We start from the raw sequence: 17,435 nt of genomic DNA on the forward strand, positions 1-17,435 counted from the left end.
ACCAGGGAGACATGGACCTGGGTAGGGTAGAGTGCAGCCATGGGCAGGAAGCCGTGAGATAGATGGATAGTTAAAATGATATTTGTAGATATGGGCCTGTATCAGAACTGTCTTTTAGACCACGGTGGCCACAGGACATTGGAACAGGTTAGTTGTTATTAAGAAAAGAGGACTGATCCATCCCAGGACTGCAGGCAAATCTGCCAGTCATTACTGTCAGCTTCGTGTGCCATATCCACTCAGTGGAGAGCATGCCATTCACTAGTATACTTATTGAGCCCCTACTGTGTGCTAGGCCCTGTGTTGTTGTTGTTCAGCCACTCAGTCGTGTCTGGCTGTTTGCGACCCCATGAATCTGCAGCACACCAGGCTTCCCTGTCCTTCACCAGCTCCTGGAGTTTGCTCAAATTTATGTCCACTGAGTCAGTGATGCCATCCAACCATGTCATCCTCTTTTGTCCCCATCTCCTCCTGCCCTCAATCTTTCCCAGCATCAGGGTCTTTTCCAATGACTTGGCTCTTCCCATCAGGTGGTCAAAGTATTGGAACTTTAGCTTCAGCATCAGTCCTTCCAGTGAATATTCAGGGTTGATTTCCTTTTGGATTGATGGTTTGATCTCCTTACAGTCCAAAGGACTCTCAAGAGTCTTCTCCAGCACCACAGTTTGAAAGCATCAATTCTTCAGCACTCAGCCTTCTTTATGGTCCAACATCCATACATGACTACTGGAAAAACCGTAGCTTTGACTAGATGGACCATTGTTGGCAAAGTGATGTCTCTGCTTTTTAATATGCTGTCTAGGTTTGTCATAGCTTTTCTTCCAAGAAGCAAGGGTCTTTTAATTTCCTGGCTGCAGTCGCCATCTGCTGTGATTTTGGAGCCCCCCAAAATAAAGGTACAGGCTAGGCTCTGTTCCCATTGCTTAAATTAGAGAGATAAAGATCCATGTCCTCTTGGAATGGACATATAATTTAATGTTGATAAACCATTAATACAATAAACAAGCAAATATCCAGTACATGAGCAGGTGATAAGTGCTATGAGGAATGAGAGGGACCAGAGAGCATGGCCGTGTGAGTTTTTCTCCAGCCCCATTTTCTTTCATGTCTGCAGATGCCCAGTGGATGGAGAGGGAGCCAGGGTGGTGGGTTTGCAAAATGAGGATGCAGACATGGGGCTGATGGTATATGCAAGGGAGTAAAAATAGTGACTGGTCCCAGAATCTCAGCCAGCAGAGGAAGTGAGGGCTGGAGCATCAGTAGATTGGGGAGTCCCCATGGGCACCCAGAGAGGCTTCCTTGACTGCAGATCCTGCTATGTGACTCTGTTAGACCTGTGTATAGACCCTAATTTTGTGAAAATGAATTGTTAGTTGATCCAAATACACAAGTGTTTTGGCCCGTAGGGGAGTATGAGCATTATAGCATGCTGGTGATGCCAGGGCCGGGCTCACAGCAACCCTTGTCTGTAGGACCTAAATACCAATTAGGCAGACAGAAGGGGCTGAGTGGAATCTCCAGGGCATGTGGTGGCTGTGGAGACGTCCCTTGATTAGATCAGCTCATCAGGGACCCGGGTTGCATGAGGCACTCCCCATGGCCTGCTGCTGCTTCGCTACCAGAGTGACAAGACACAGGGACCCAGAGCAGAGAGGCCTGGCACCGTCCCATGGCGTCCAGCCTCCCCCTGGCAAGAAAGGTGTCAGAACTGTGGCTTGTAGGTGTGATGACGAGTCTGATAGTAGCTGGGTAATTAGAAAAGGCGTTTCATTTCCAACCTAGGAGGAGGCCAGAAAAGCTGATGTGACTCCACGCTGAGCTGGGGAATTGCTCTGAATTTTGAAATACCTTTTGAGCGAGTACTTCCTGGCAGACTCGGGACCTGGGGGCTCACATTCCTTTAACTCTTACTCTTCAGTGTCTTGATTTGCTCTGGTGCTGCTGTTCAGTCCCCCAGGCCCCTGGGAGCTTTCTGCTGTGTTTCCATCTCCTTGTGTCCAAACAATAACACTTTCTGTGCACACGTGCTAAGGCACTTCAGTCACATCTGACTGTTTGTGACCCCATGGACTATACCCTGCCAGGCTCCTCTGTCCATGGGATTCTCCAAGCCAGAATACTGGAGGGGGTTGCTATTTCCTCTTCCAGGGCATCTTCCTGACCTTGAGATCGAACCCACATCTCATGTCTCCTGCACTGGGAGTCTGGGTCGTAACACTTTCTACTTGGGTAGAATTGATTTTCATCAAAGGTTTTAAGAGAAAAGGAAATCTTTTTAATAAAGAAGAAAAAGTGGGCATTATTTTGACCAGTAAGAATAGTGATAGAGTGGATTCAGAGGACCTTTCCTCTTATAATTCTAGAATTGGCTGCTCTGAACAGAGGAGGGGAGACTGGTACTTCCTGAGCCTCCACCATGTGCCAGGCACAAACAGGTGCTGTGCCTTCGTCTGTCAGCAAGGCCCCAGCCTCCTTGCCCTCTTTCACCCACAACATGGAAAGAAACGCCAAGCCCTTTCCATCCTCCCCCGATGGCTCTGGAATCCTGCCCTCCTCACCCTGGCCAAGGCTCGGCTCAGGCTGCACCCTTCCTTCCTGGACCGTTGCCTGAATTCCACCTTGCCTGCTTTGCTCAGCAGTCAGCCCTCCACAGAAGCTGGGAGAATGGTTCATCACCACCTCTGGTCTGACCACATCAGTCCTCTTGGTAAAGCTCTCAGTGGCAAAGCCATCTCGTGGTAAAGCCATCAGCTTCTGGAGAATGTCCAAATCCCTCCACAGAGCGCTGCAGCTCTTGGTTACCCTCACCCGCCCTCCACCCCTCACTCACCTCCCCTGGTCTCGTGTATCAGGCTTCCCCACACCTTCGGGTCATTGGGTTTCCCCTCATGCTGGTGGATGAGGGCGGTGCTCAGCCTTCCCTGGATCATCCTTTCTCCTTCCAGTCACCTGGTTGGCTCCTGTTTGCCCACAAGCATCACTCACAGCCCCCTTTGCCCGGTCACTTCTCCTCTGTCCACTCTGGGCCCCTCTCGGGCTGCTCCGAGCCCCTCTGGGCCCACACTCCCGGGTCACACTGGGATTTTGTCATCTGTTAGTAGGAACATCTCGTCAGTTTTCTGATGAAACTGCTGTGATGAGGAACCCAGGCTGAGGCCTCTCTGTGTCCCCACACATAATGGAGGGCCTGGCACATGGTAGGGGCTTATGAATGGTTGCAGGTGGTGATTTTGGAGGAAGTTCCCAGTTTCCACAGTTCACAGGTCTTCGGATGTAGATGCCTCCTTGTAAGTCTGGGCTCCAGCATGAGGGCTCTGGGACCCCAGACACTAAAGAGAAGCAGCTGGGCTCTGGGGTCCGGCAGAATTGGGCTCAGATTCAATTTCAGTTATTGCAAAATGGGCCAATTTTCTTATCATGTAGATATTTGTAAGGAATAAAGGGATCATTCGCATAAAGGGGTCTGGCAGTTGGCTGGCATTAAAGCCCCCTTAGACCACTCCTTAGGCTCCTCAAATACTTAAGGCTGCTTTTCATAAAATCCCTGCATCTTCTGGAATAGTTCAAGCCCCTTTTCCCCAGTGCCATCACCACATCTGTTTAATCAACCTCTCATGTCCTTTAATACCAACATTTTGAGGCTCTGAGGCAGTGCTGGGTGATTTTTCTTGAGTCTGAAAATCTTAGAGGTAACAGATTGCGCAGGCCTCAGCTGACGGACCCCAGCTTTATTTTTAGCACCCAGAGACTTGTATAGATGGTTCAATTGATTTTTCTCTCCCCCGAGCGATCTCTCATGGTGGAAGCTGGCACCACACCAAGCCACAGCCTGGAACAAATTTCTAATTCTCATGTATGGAGCAGGTGCTGAAGCTCGGCTGGATGGTGAAGCAAATCCAAATTCTTAGTCAGCACCCAGCCACCTGTGGGCTGGGCTTGTTCTCTGCACAGAGAGCCAGAGAGGAGACTGACCAAGGCTCCTCTCCATGCCGAAACCCTAAAACCTGGGGTTCAACCCTGCCTTCGACACTCCCTTGCCCAGTGACACTGCCTGTCACTCAGGCTTTCTGAGCCTCGCTTTTCTTTTCCATTTGATAGTGTGTGCCTCCTGTGCTGGGGGCTGTGATAGCAGAATGGCTGGTGAATATAGAGCCTGATGTGCTGTAGGCAGGATCCACATAGGCCCATGACCACTGTTAAGAACCTTACAGGCTGCCTCTTCTCACCCTGCCACAGAAAAGGAAAGTGGGGTGTGTCCACACAGAAATGCCCCAAGTCTGAATCCCCCAGGTTGGCTTTCCACCCAGAAAACACACTGTTAAACTGTTATCAGCCCCACTGCTTTAGGGGCTCAGGTTTGTCAGTTTCCACGCCAGGGGATGTCGCGTGCACGCTGTCCATGGTGCTGACTCCATAGGAGCCCGTGCTGCCTCCCATCATCACCCTCACCACCCCGCACACCACCTTCACCTCTTACTGAGGACTTACTCTGTGCCAGGCAGTGCTCAATCACTGTGCACATATTCACCTACTTAATTCTCCCACATCACTGTGGAGTAGGCATGATTAACATCCCCCCTTTACAGGGGAGGTAATTGCCATGGACAGAGGAGCCTGGTGGGCTACAGTCCATGGGGTTGCAGAGTCAGACATGACTTAGCCACTGAACAAGAACAACTAAGCCACAGAAAAGTTAGGCAATCTACCCAGAGTCACCCAGCTGGCAAGTGGGTGGGATTCAGACTTGGGGCATCTGAACACAGAACTGTGCACGTCACCATCATGCCACACTGCTTTTCGGTCATGATATTAACAGTCCCCATGACAGCCATGTTATTGCACATTTTTCTTGCAGGCACTGAGCTGAACGCACTGCACTTGCTACCCTTAATCCTCATGGCAGCTCACGCAGGTAGTGCTGTCATTCCACTACGCAGCTGTGGAGATGAGTTCTGAGAAGTGAGCGCACTTGCCTGTGGCTCCTCCTGGCCCTGGTTACTCAGATTGCCTTTCCATTTCCATCCATGCAGTAGTTTCAGGCTCTCATTTTAGATCCTAAGGTGCTCTTCACACTGTTGCAAGACAGAGTGGGGATTAATTCATTACATGGGTGACCAGATGCATGGGCTTTGGCAGCTGTATGATGTTTCTAACATGTCCTCTGGGTGGTGGGACATACAACTCTATCGTGCTTCCTGTCCCTTCCTGAAAGGCCTCCATGGCATTTGTGTAACACACTCCTGATTAACCTCCATTTTGACTCCAGGCTAGAACCCTGCCACCCACCCCCTCTGTCTCCCTCTTAGGGCTCAAGCAACCTGCTCTCTCTCAACTCCTCACCCTTATACTTCCCCCTCACCTGGAACACTTCTGCCAGCCCGACCCTCTGCCTGGATAACTCCTACTTACACTCTGGCCTCAGCTGAATGCCTTTGCCTCAGAGGACCCTTCCCTGACTCTCCAGACCAGCTCAGGGCGTTGTTACAAATCTCATCACAGGTGCCCTTTATGTGTCTCCTGAAGCATCCATCATGGGGCTAGCATCTCATTTCACTGCTGGGCTAGGAGCTCTGAAAGGTCAAGACAGGATCTAGTTTGCTCCTTCTCGATGCCATGGAAGGGAGCCACCTAGGTGTGCATCCCAGCTGTGCCCACCGTGGGTTTCCCCTCCCAACCCTGAGTTGGATGCAAACCCAGGCATGTAATCCAGTGCAAACCCTCACTGTCCATCTAGGGTGCAACAAACATTATACCATTTGCAACCCGCTTAATTTCATGTCTGTTTCAGAAGAAGAGAACTCCACTGATTTTAACCTCCTTTAATTGTTGCTCAAAGTACCAGCCATGTGCTAGGTCCTTATCTCCTTGATGAAGGAGATGTCATCTCCTTAAACTCTTCACTACAGCCGTGCAAAGCAGATGGTATCCACTCATTCTACAGAGTTTTGCAAACAAGCAGGTCACAGAGAGGCTGAGAAGTTTTCCAGAGGTCACACAGCTGTTATTTAATGGGGTCTGGTCTGTCCAGCCCTGGTTTTTGTGACTCAGAAGTCAGAGCTTTCTTGCCTAAGCATTTGGGTATCACATAAGCTGGCCCGTGGTAGAGGTGCACAAACTACTCATCACAAAGAGAATATACTTCAGGGTTTCAGTGAGCTTGCGCAGTGAGCAGTTACTCAGAATGGCTCCTCTTTAATGGACGTGTGTGGCCCCAGCATTTTCTCAGAGTGAGATTGCTCCATCATAGTTCATAAGATTCTGAGCAGAGAAGAGAAGGAGGCTGTTATGGGCTGAATTTTGTCTCCCCCGCCAAAACAAAAAAAAAGCTGTATATTGAAGCTCTACCCCCCAGTGCCTCAGGATATGACTATATCTGGAAATGGGTCTTTAAAGAGGTGATTAAGGTAAAATGAGGTCACTAGGGTGGGTCCCAATCCAGTGTGACTGGTGTATTTATAAGAGGAGGAGCCTGGCATACAGACATACCCAGAGGGGATGATCACGTGAGGACACAGGGAGAAGATCTGCAAGCCCAGGACAGAGGCCTCAGAAGGAACCAACCCTGCCAACACCTTAATCTTGGACTTCCAGCCTCCACACCATGAGAATAATTTTCTATTGTTTAAGTCACCCAATTGTGCCATTTCACTATGGCGACCCAAGCAAACTGATAAAGAGACATAGGTCGCCAGAAACCTCCTATAGAATCTTGCTCGGTTAGTGGAGTGCCCATACCTCATTCTTGTAGCCAGGTCATCTTTTGGAGAAAATTTGCTGAAAAAAAGCAGCTTTGCTGGCCATGCCCCAGTGAAACTGCCTCCACATGCAGGAGGCCTTCCAGGCCCCTCCATACCAGCGTCCTTGGGGAGCGTGTGTGGGAGGTCTTTTGTTGTGTGACCTTTGGCAGAGCTGCCTCCATCCTTACTCCTGCTTGGTCACCATGGTAACAGCCTCCCCTTCCTAAGAGCGTGCTCCTACGAGGACATCTGGATAAACCACGCTTTGCTGTGTTCAGTCAGTGGAGCCCAAAGCTGCATCCTTCTCATCATGGAGCCCTTGCCCACTCTCAGCATCCAGCTTGCCCAGGACAGAGCCAGTCCAGCAAGCCCCAACAGCAGGGTCTTTGGGGGTGTTGGCCCCATGGCAGAACTCCATGGTAAGTGGGGGTACAATCACTCTGGAACAGAGCGGACAGTGGGAGCAACAGTTAAGAAGGCTGGACGTTAGGAAGCCAAGGTTCATCCTTGCTCTGCTTCTGCCTCTGGCCCTGGGCCAGTCACCTCCCTGCCCTTGCTTCCCTCTCCTCCTTCATGGGATTGGAGGGTGGGTGGTCCCTTTCTGCAGGAATGCCCAGGTGCCAGGCCTGCAGGGGGCTGCCCTCACCAACTCTCCAAGTGTCTGATAGTGTCTCCAGGCTTAGTTACTTGCTGTATCTTCAGAGTCACTTGTCACAGCATAGCCACTCAAGCCCGTCACGACATTAGTTGATACTTGTGTGATTCCTGGGTGTCCGTGGAGTGCTTTCCATACCTGTTTCTCATTGGAGCTCCTCCCTGAAACGAACCCATGACATTTATTCATTTCACGTGCTGGACTCATTTTATGGTGAGTGGAGATCTGCCCGGGGAATGAGTGACAGAGCTTGTGCCTGTGATCCTGGGACGGGGAAGGGAGACCGAGGTTGAGAGAGCTGCAGCTCAGAGAAGCGAGGGCCACAGAAGTGCAGCCACCTTCTCTCCGATGTTTCAGGACCCTCCAAGTGAGATCCCACGCAGTGGTGTGGCTTCAGACCAATGATCGGCCAAGGTGCCAGGTGCCTGTGTCCAGCCGCGGGTTTCAGGACATCAGAAGATGCCCTTGGCAGCAGGAGATGAAGGCGTTTCTATAAAAATCCCCTCAAACTTGATGACTCTGCAGAAGACCCAGCTGAATTACATTCCTGTGTCCTTGGCAAGAAGAAACACAGACTTCACTCTGGGATGGAATAAACCCTTGTTTCTGAGCTTTACTGACCTCCAGGCATTTTACAGACTGGCAGTAAAGAGAGGCTTCTGTTACAACAGCAAGATTGCAACTCCTCTTCTAAACCCCAGGGTCAGCAAAGAGTAGCCCAGCAAGGAGAGGTGGGCGCAAGAATTTTATAAAGCTTGATGGGAACACTGCCATGCCCATTCATTTACATATTATCTGTGGCTGTTTTTGCATCACAGAAGCAGAGTTGGGTAGCAGAAGGAGATCTTGTGGCCTGCTGAGCCTGAAATATTTCCTTTCTGGCCCTTTACAGAAATTGTCTGCTGACTGTGGTGTGGAGGGTTGACTTGTGCTTGTTCACACAAGCACTGAAGGAAAAGGGGCTGGAGCCAGGCAGCTGCTAGCAGCAGTACCAACTTCCCAGGCCCCCTCCTGCCCACCCGCCCACACTCCCACGGCTGGGCCTTTCCTCTTCTGCTCCTGGAGCCTCCGCCCACACTGGTCCAGAGAAGCTGTGTGACTGGCCCAAGGGAGTCTCCACATGGATTAAAGGCAGATTTGAGCGTGGAATCCAGGCTCCCTAGCAGCCAGTTCCACACTTGCCTGCAGTGTTAGGGCATGTTCCTTCTTACTAGTTCACTTACAAACCACCTTCTCCACAACAGGCCCTGTCCTCAGCACGTCATCACATGCATCATCTTAATTATAGGAGGCGGACTGAGGATTTACAAGGAGAGACAATGATTTATCATAAGAAACCTTGTAACTGAATAATTGGCTTCCGTGGTGGCTCAGTGGTAAAGAATCCACCTGCCAATGCAGGAGATGCGGGTTCAATCCCTGAGTCAGGAAGATCCCCTGGAGTAGGAAATGGCAACCCACTCCAGTATTCTCGCCTGGAAAATTCCATGCACAGAGGAGCCTGGCAGACTACAGTCCATGGGACCACAGAGAGTCAGACATGACTGAATGACTAAGCACACACACTACCCTAGGAGGTAAGGTGTGGTGCTGATGGTTTTCCTGGTGGTTTAGTCAATAAAGAATCTGCCTGCAATGCAGGAGAAGGGTCAATCCCTAGGTCGGGAAGATCCCCTGAAGAAGGAAATGGCAACCCACTCCAGTCTCCTTGCCTGGGGAATCTCATGGACAGAAGACAGGGGTAAGGTATGCCATTGTCATTTTGAACTTGGGGAAACTGAAGCACAGAGAGGTCTAGAAACTTGCACACACAGCTAGCAAGCAGAGAGAGCCTGGATTCAGCCCCAGGTTGTCAGGTTGTTCTCACCCCATTCCTCTGTCTCCCAAGTCACAGCATATTGCATATTGTAGATTCTGGAGCTCAATTCTGTTGCTGTCCCTAGCTGGCCGCCCTCTGCCTAGCCCCGAGCAAGCGGCTTCTCCTTGCTGAGCCCCTGTTAACTCATCTACAGGAGGGAGCATCTCACCCACAGGTGGAGAGGATACAACAGACACAGATGTGATGCCATCTGCTCGGAGCCAGGCCATAGGGCATCTCAGGTGGGCACGGGTACCAAGTTGGTATAAGCTGAAGTCAGGGGTATAAATGATTTTGCGTGCACTTGGATGAGTAAAAATGGTCAGCCGATGTTTGCAGCCTAATAAGAAGGCCTTCTCTGGCAGGTGGGGGCAGGAGGAGAAGGACACCTATGGAGCAGGGCAGTGACGGGGGGAACCCAACCCCATTTTAGGAGGTTCACTCTGGCTGAGGTTGGGGGGCTGATCAGGGGCAGGGAGCCCCCCTGAGGCAGAAGCAGCCTGGGCTGAGGGCCAGAACAGAGGGACCTCCAAATGGAGGAGCCAGGACATGGAGGCAGGCTGGAGGTGATTAAGGAAGGAGTGCAGCAGGGGATTCCAAAGCTGCCCTGATTCCTGGATCAGCATTTCAGGGCTGGAGCTGCTACAATAGGGACCTGCGGGGAAAGAAGCAGTCTGGAATGGATGTCGAGGAAGATGTCTATGATCCCGGCATGAAGCCCAGCTTTATTTCCCAGCTTCCAGGAAGCAACCTGGGTGTCTGAGTTTCCTATAGATGGCATAACTTTTCACATACCATTTGGTTCAAAACATAAAAATCTATTGGCTCACAGTTCCAGAGGTCTGAAGTTTGCAAAATTAAGGTGTTGTCAGGGCTGTGTTCCTCTGAGGGCTCCTGGGGAGTGTCCTTCCAGGCTTCTCCCAGCTCCTGTAGCCCCAGGCATCGCTCCTGCGTCTGCCTCTGAGATGGCCTTCTCCTCTGGGTGTGTCTGCTTCTCCTTCTGTGCCTCTTATAAGGAACTTGTGATCAGATTTAGGGCCCACCCAGGTAATCTAGGAAGATCCCCCACCCCGCATTTTGAGATCCTGAACTTGATCATGTGTACAAAACCCCTTTTTCCAAATAAGTTCACATTCACAATCTCTGGGGGTTAGGACATGGATATGTATTGGTGGGGAGGGGAACCATTCAACTTCCTGCACTGGAGAAAATTACCTTGCACTCAGCCAAAGGGTGGGGACCAGAACTAGTCTACCTTCTGCCCTTATACTCTCTGCGTGACCTGCTCCTCTCTCCACCTACCTGTGTCTGACAAACTTCCCTTGTAGGGAAAAATCATTCTTAGCTGCCAAAGTGTGATTGAAAGTGAAACAAAAGCCATCAGACACTTGGAGTACAATTAAATGGAAAAACAGAACATGAATAATTCATCCAGCTTTGCCAGGGGGAGGGGGCTCGTAAATGAGTCTAATTATACATCTTCCCAAGAGAGGTCAGTCCTGCCATGGAAGAAGCTCTGCCTACACCTGGGATTCTTGCAGCTGATTCCAAAATGGGCCTGGGGGCAGCACCTTGGGGGTTAATCCTCAAAAAGAAATGGTGTTCCAGGGTCATACTCAACCCCTCATTTTGCAAATAGGGGAAAACAAGGTTTACGGATGGAAATGATTATTGCATATGGAACTGAACATTCTAGAGAGAGCCAAGACCCCAGACACCTGGTCCAAGACCCCCAACTTCCAACCCAACACTGGTCTTGCCAATGTCAAGGCCACCGTGTATGGTCAAGTGTCTCAAAGTCCACAGGCATGTGGCCACTCGGGTGGGAGTCCCAAAGGAGTGTTTGGGGTGTCTGTTTGGGACGTTAATTACTGAGCTATAGAGGCCTCCCCAGGGCTTCCCAGGTGGCACAGTGGTAAAGGATCCACGTTCAGTGCAGGAGACAAAAGAGATGCAGGTTCAATCCCTGGGTTGGGAAGATCCCCTGGAGGAGGAAAATGGCAAACCTCTCCAGTATTCCTGCCTGGAGAATCCCTTGGACAGAGGAGCCTGGTGGGCTACAGTCCACGGGGTCACAGAGTCGGACACGACTGAGTGACTAAGTATACACACAGAGGCTTCTCCTCACCTACTTCCCTAGTCAGGAGTCCATCTCCAGGTGCCTGCTCAGTGATGTGACCACACAGATTTAGCAGGGACAGACCTACTCAATCATTCGCCCCTCACACACCCAATGGCCAACAAGGAGCTGGACACCCACAGGGAGAGCCTTGTCCTCGAGCAGAGCCAGAGGTGGTGGAGAAGCCGTCCTGAGACCAGGTGATGGTGGACCCAACTGGATGGCCATGTCCTGAAGGACACTGTGCTGTCCGAGGTGGCGGGGGTGGGTGTGGCCCCTAGGATTCAGAAGCACAGGTTGGCCGTGACCGTGTTCTTGTCTTCCTCCACCAGCATCATGTGGAAATGGGTCCTGTGCTTCACATCATCTTTCCCTGGCACCCACTGCATCCAGGCCTTTGTTTGAAACAACAAGCAATTCCCAGAATGACGCATGAGTCGTAAGAGCCGTGCTTCAGGACTGTTGGTGGGACCCAGGCATCAGGGACTCCACCTCTTCAGCCCACAGGGCCCGGGTCCATGTGGGTTCCCCCTCAGTCAGCTCTAGGTAGCACTGGTTCAGGCATATTCACTGTAGAGCCTGCAGACCCAATCAAGCCCTGTGGACTCAAGCCATCATGGCCTTGATCAAAGTTCTAGTGAGTGTCCTCAGGAGGCTGGCCAAAGCTGAACATGGTTGTCATGAGGCTGTCAGAGGGCTGTTAGAGAGGTGGGTCATGGGAAACAGAAAGCAGGGAGCAGGGACTCTGTGATCAGGCGAAAGGCCACACTCCTTTGCTTGGTCTTGGCCCCTGTGTGAGTCTGGGGCCAGGATCTGGGAACCTGGGAGAGGAGACTTCAACATACTACACTGCCTTCCCTCTGGCCACCAGCGTCCACAGCCTCCCAGGCTAGAAAGTGGTTCATAAACTTTCTCCATGAGCCAGAGACTTCAGACATCATATCTCTGCTCCTTCTCTGTCAAGCTCAGTTCTAGAACATCTAGGACATCTGGAAAGGAGAGCAAATTTGGATGCTGATTCAATCAAGGTGGTCAGGTGACCCTGAAGTAACAATCAGAAAGTCTCAGAAATGACAGCAGCCCCCTCATGCTACAAGCCCACCGCAGGTGACCTGAGGCTCACAGCACAGCACGTGCTGGCTCTCGGAGCTTCGGCCTGGAAGTGATATGTGTCACTTGTCACTTCTGTCCTCCATTCGTTGACGAAAGCAACAAGTCATGATGACCTGAGTCCCCTCGGGTGGGGGGACAGCTCTCCCTGGGATGCTCAGAGGACCACCTGCAAGGCAAGCATCCTCAATTCCCGAGGAGGGTGTAACCCTGGGAAACACGGTGAAACCCGTGTCCCTTGACAACTGACACAACCAGGACTCCAACGCAGCCTGCGTGCCCTGAGGACTGCATTTGTTTCTCCCAGCCCCTCTCTGGCTTTCTGTCCCCAGTCCTGCGGGAGAATCTGCTCCCTGTTCACAGAACATCTGACGGGTGCTGTACTGATGTGCATGACATTTCGTCAACAACAGCACTTTTTCTCCAGACACCACTTGAAGTTCAGTAGGGAATTAAAGCGGTCAGGAGGAGGCACAGTCCGGTGGAAAGTCGTCAGTGGGTGCTCAGACCCGTTAGGACAGGGCTGCAGGTTGATGGAATTCGCATCCTATATGTCTTGGCTCTTTTTCTCTGTGAAACTTTAGTCTCACTTTTTCATGATTTAACCTCTGCTTCTTATTGAACCAGAAACCACAGTTTCCTGGGAAACCAATCCAGGCACTGACAGCATGCCTCCTTTTTTCCCTCTGTTTTGATGTGATTCTAAGTTTCTGGTTAATGGTGTGCTTCTAGCAGGCAAGATTTGAGCGTTTGCACAGAGACCCTCCTTGGTGCCTCTGATTGCAACAGATTCAACCATATTTTCTGATGTTTTATAAACTCTGTTTACAGAAGTCAGAAAATACCTTTCTTACTCAGAGAGGAAGCAGTCTGGGGCAGGTGGAAGAGGCAGGGCTGACAGCAGATGAATCTCAGAGTTTCAGTTGGTATTTTCCAGATAATAAAAATAATAAGAGCAACTGACAATGTGTCAGGCAGTTGTCAAGGGCTTTGCCTCTTCTCATCTTCACAGCAAATCTATGATGTTAGAACTGTTAGCCCATTTTACAGATGAGGAAACTGAGGCATCGGGAGCTGAGAAACTCACCCAGGATCACGCAGCCAGGAGGCGGCAGAGTTGGAATTCTCTGAATCCAGAGCCCACATGTAAAGAAGAGGGAGGAGGCAGCTTTTCAGAGGGCTTTTCAGAAGGGGCTGCAGAGCTCCCACAGGGCTGGGGAGAACAGAGACCAAGAGTTTCACTGTCCGAGAGGAAAGTGCCTTTGGGGCACAGTGACTAATAGATCTGAAGCAGGAAAGATAGAAAGAGGCCTGGGTATGCTAGGCCTTGGATGATACACCCAGGGGTTCCAATTTGCTGTCGTAGGCAATGGGGGATGGACAGGAATCCAGCCTCACCACTTACTGCTGAGTCACCATGGACTGGTTGTTTACCCTCTCTGGGCTCCAGAAGTATCAGCCAAGGATTCTTCCTTTCCAAGCAACAAAATTCTTGGCCCTAAATAGAAAATGCTAGTTTCACTTCCTTACAGCCCTTCACAGGGAAGCAGGGCCAGGCTATCTCCCTGTGAGCCAAACAAAGGCACCCTAGCCCAAGAGTCAGGCGGAGGGGGCCACACAGGGCTCCCTGAGGCAGGCCATTGTGTATGCCTATAATAACAAAGCTATGACCAACCTAGACAGCATATTAAAAAGCAGAGACATTACTTCTGACAAAGGTCCGTATAGTCAAAGCTATGGTTTTCCAGTAGTCATGTATGAATGTGAGAGTTGGACCATAAAAAGGCTGACTGCAGAAGAACTGATGCTTTTGAACTGTGGTGTTGGAGACGACTCTTGAGAGTCCCTTGGCCTGCAAGGAAATCCAACCAGTCAATCCTAAAGGAAATCAGTCCTAAATATTCATTGGAAAGACTCATGCTGAAACTTAAGCTCCAATATTTTGACTACCTGGTGCGAAGAGCTGACTGGAAAAGACCCTGGATGCTGGGAAAGACTGAAGGCAGGAGGAGAAGGGGACGACAGAGGAAGAGATGGTTGGATGGCATCACTGACTCAATGGACATGAGTTTGAGCAAGCTCCAGGAGATGCTGAACGACAGGGAAGCCTGGCATGCTGCAGTCCAGGGGTCGCAAAGAGTTGGACACGACTGAGCAACTGAACAACAAAACAGAGAATGTATTTATTGGCTCACATATTTAACCATCCAGGGGTCAAGGCTTCAGGTGGATCCCGATCTAGGATTCTAAAGACACTGCAGATCTCTCTTTCCATCCACTCTGTCTTTGGGGCTGTCTGCTCCACCCCCAGGCTCGGTTTCCCCTTGTCGCGGCAGCAGACACAATTACTTCCTCGCCACACCACCCAGCCCTGCAGAGATGACAGAGCTGCATCCAGCATTCCCAGTATTCGAGTCTGGAGTCCTCTACTGGCACATCTGGTGCCTTATGCTCATCCTTCATGGTGACATGAGTGGGAATGGAAGACACAGGTCAGAGCTAAAAATCCAGAAGGGCAGAGAACCTCCTCCCCAGAGCAGAGTCTTGATGTTGTGGGCTCAAGGGCCTGGGTCTGGGAGCTGTGGAGGGGAGCCAAGTCATAACCCATCCACTCAGATCAGACACAATGCACAGAGTGATGGGAGAGAACTGCAGTTCTCCACCTATTGTGTCCATGGTCCTGAACTCAGTAAAGGCTCCTGGCCTTCTGGATTGGCAACTGGAAGAGGAGGGGCAGAGGGGAAACGCCTCACAGGTTGCCCTGTGTCGGGGCTGGGCAGCTGATGGGCACCAGCTGGCGACAGAGTACCAGTCAGGAAGGAGGCAGAGGTCCCGCCTTATGGGGACAGTGGGTGGGCACCCACAAGGGGTGTTGGACAGGCAGGTCTGCAGCCTGGGGACTCTCTGGGGTCAGCTATTTGTCCAGGAGTCTCGGTAATGGGGAGACAGCTCAGACTCGGGGTAAGCGGATGTGCCCAGGGGAGGTGTCTCGGTTACCCGAGGGTCTCCGAGCAGGGGAAGGCAGAGCTGCGAGGACACCCTCCCTTTGCCACCCCTTCCTTGACCCGGCTGCCCAGACATCGTGGACATCAAACCAGCTAACATGGAGGACCTCACGGAGGTGATCACCGCGTCCGAGTTCCACCCGCATCACTGCAACCTCTTCGTCTACAGCAGCAGCAAGGGCTCCCTGCGCCTCTGTGACATGCGTGCGGCCGCCCTGTGTGACAAGCACTCCAAATGTAAGTGCGCATGCCCGCCAGCGCCCCATCAGCCATTGATGTGGGCGGGGCCTCCTGGGTGTGGGTGGGCGGGGCATGGAGGTGTTCTGAATGGGCTGGCGGCGGGGGTGGTGGGGGAGTGGGGTGGACTCAGTGCTTCTTTAGCGCTGTTGGCAGGGGACACCAGGTCCTGCCACCCACTGCCCCCCACCCCGAGTCCCAGCAGAGATGAGGACCAGGGAGTGAGCTGGGCACTGGAAGCCAAAGAGGGACCACACCCAACTGTCACCTCCTCCAGGAAGCCTTCCTTGATCCCCATATTGGGCCAGGTCCCTCTTCTGTACCTCCCAGAACCCCCAAAGCTTTCTGCTCACGACTACACACGACGCAGAACTTTCTGTGCTGTTCCACCTCCCCCAGTAGGCTGGGTCACCTCATACTGGAACCCCCCAGAGAGCAGCCTTGGGGTTGCCACAGAGCTGTCAGAGGATTCAGGGATGGACGAGGTCCAAGGGAACTTCATATGATAACCAACCACCACAGAATAGCTCACACTGGACGCTGAGCCAGGCGCCCAGCCACGCTGTCTACTGGCATTAGCTCATGTCCTTATCACATGAGCTGTCCCGGAGCCCTGCACAGAAGGTGAAACGGGCTCCAGAGATGGGCTCAAGGTCACTCACACTGAAAAACTGGCAGGGTGGGACTTGAACCTGGGGCCCTGAGATACCCTGACTGGTGCGCCTCACCCCAGGTCTGGGCTGCTTGGTGCTGGATTGATCTGGCGGCTGTCCACCAACGCGGTGCTCCCCAGAGGCACCGAAGGCAGAGGGTCAGCCCACGATGTCCTCCCTGGATGACCTTGCAGGAGCAGCAGGCGGGGCGGAAGCAGACGTGGCCCCAGTCGAGAGGGCAGGGAATCTAGTTCATCTCTGTATCCATCCCAGTGCCTCCAGCAGGATCTGGAAATGTTGAATGAATGAACAAACAAACAATGAATGAGTGGTGACCAGTTGGCCACTGGAGGGCTTTATCAGTGTCTTGGTTAAGGAGGCAGAGGGCTGTTGGGAGGGACAGGGTTGCTGTCTTCCCCCGGGGGCCTGGTTTCCCCGGGCAGCCAGAGAGGACGGTGCTGCCCCAGCTCCCAGGGACTCAGACTCAGGACTCTCTGTAGCCGCCAGCTCCTCCTCCCTCCTTGGCCAAGTTCTGTCCCCTCATCTCACCCCGTCACCCTTCTCCGGGTTCATCCACACTGCACACACTCTCCCAGCCTTCCTTACATTCACAGCTGGGCGGGATGTCCACTATCTGGGTCTGTACTTAGTACTGGAGCCACTGACCCCCATCCACAAGCCCCAGGGCTCCTCCAGCAGAGCTCATGCGTGGTCCTGGGAAAGCCCCCTCCCTGGGCACCAAGCCTTCTGAGGGCTGAGCTGTTGGCACTCAGGGTGGGGAGGGCAGATCTCCCTCTCTGGGTGGAGCCGGGGCCACCAGGACACTCATGTGTCACACGGTGAGCTGCCATGCTCTAGACACTGTCCCTGGGGTGCAGCAGGAACCAATGGACCGACAGTAAACTCCTAACTAGGCGATATGATGCTGAGAGGTGGTGAGTGGTATAAACAGCCGCCAGAAAAGCAGAGTGCAGGGAGGGTCATGTCAGCTGCACTGCTAGAGGCAGATGCAGTGGAACAGTATGAGGCGCTGAGGGGGTGCACCATGCAGAATCTTCTAG

General features: G+C 52.1%; 1 protein-coding gene across 2 annotated transcripts in view; it reads left to right on the forward strand.

Annotated features, from left to right (window-relative positions):
• Positions 1 to 17,435, forward strand: part of PPP2R2C (protein phosphatase 2 regulatory subunit Bgamma) — a 168,645-nt gene that overhangs the window by 121,078 nt on the left and 30,132 nt on the right. For both annotated transcript variants that reach the window (XM_070372669.1, XM_070372670.1), the window contains exon 6: positions 15,557 to 15,721. In XM_070372669.1, the coding sequence (XP_070228770.1) occupies positions 15,557 to 15,721 (165 nt within the window). The remainder of the gene's footprint in view (positions 1 to 15,556; positions 15,722 to 17,435) is intronic.

Source organism: Bos mutus, chromosome 6, assembly GCF_027580195.1.
Source record: "Bos mutus isolate GX-2022 chromosome 6, NWIPB_WYAK_1.1, whole genome shotgun sequence".
Taxonomy (NCBI): domain Eukaryota; kingdom Metazoa; phylum Chordata; class Mammalia; order Artiodactyla; family Bovidae; genus Bos; species Bos mutus.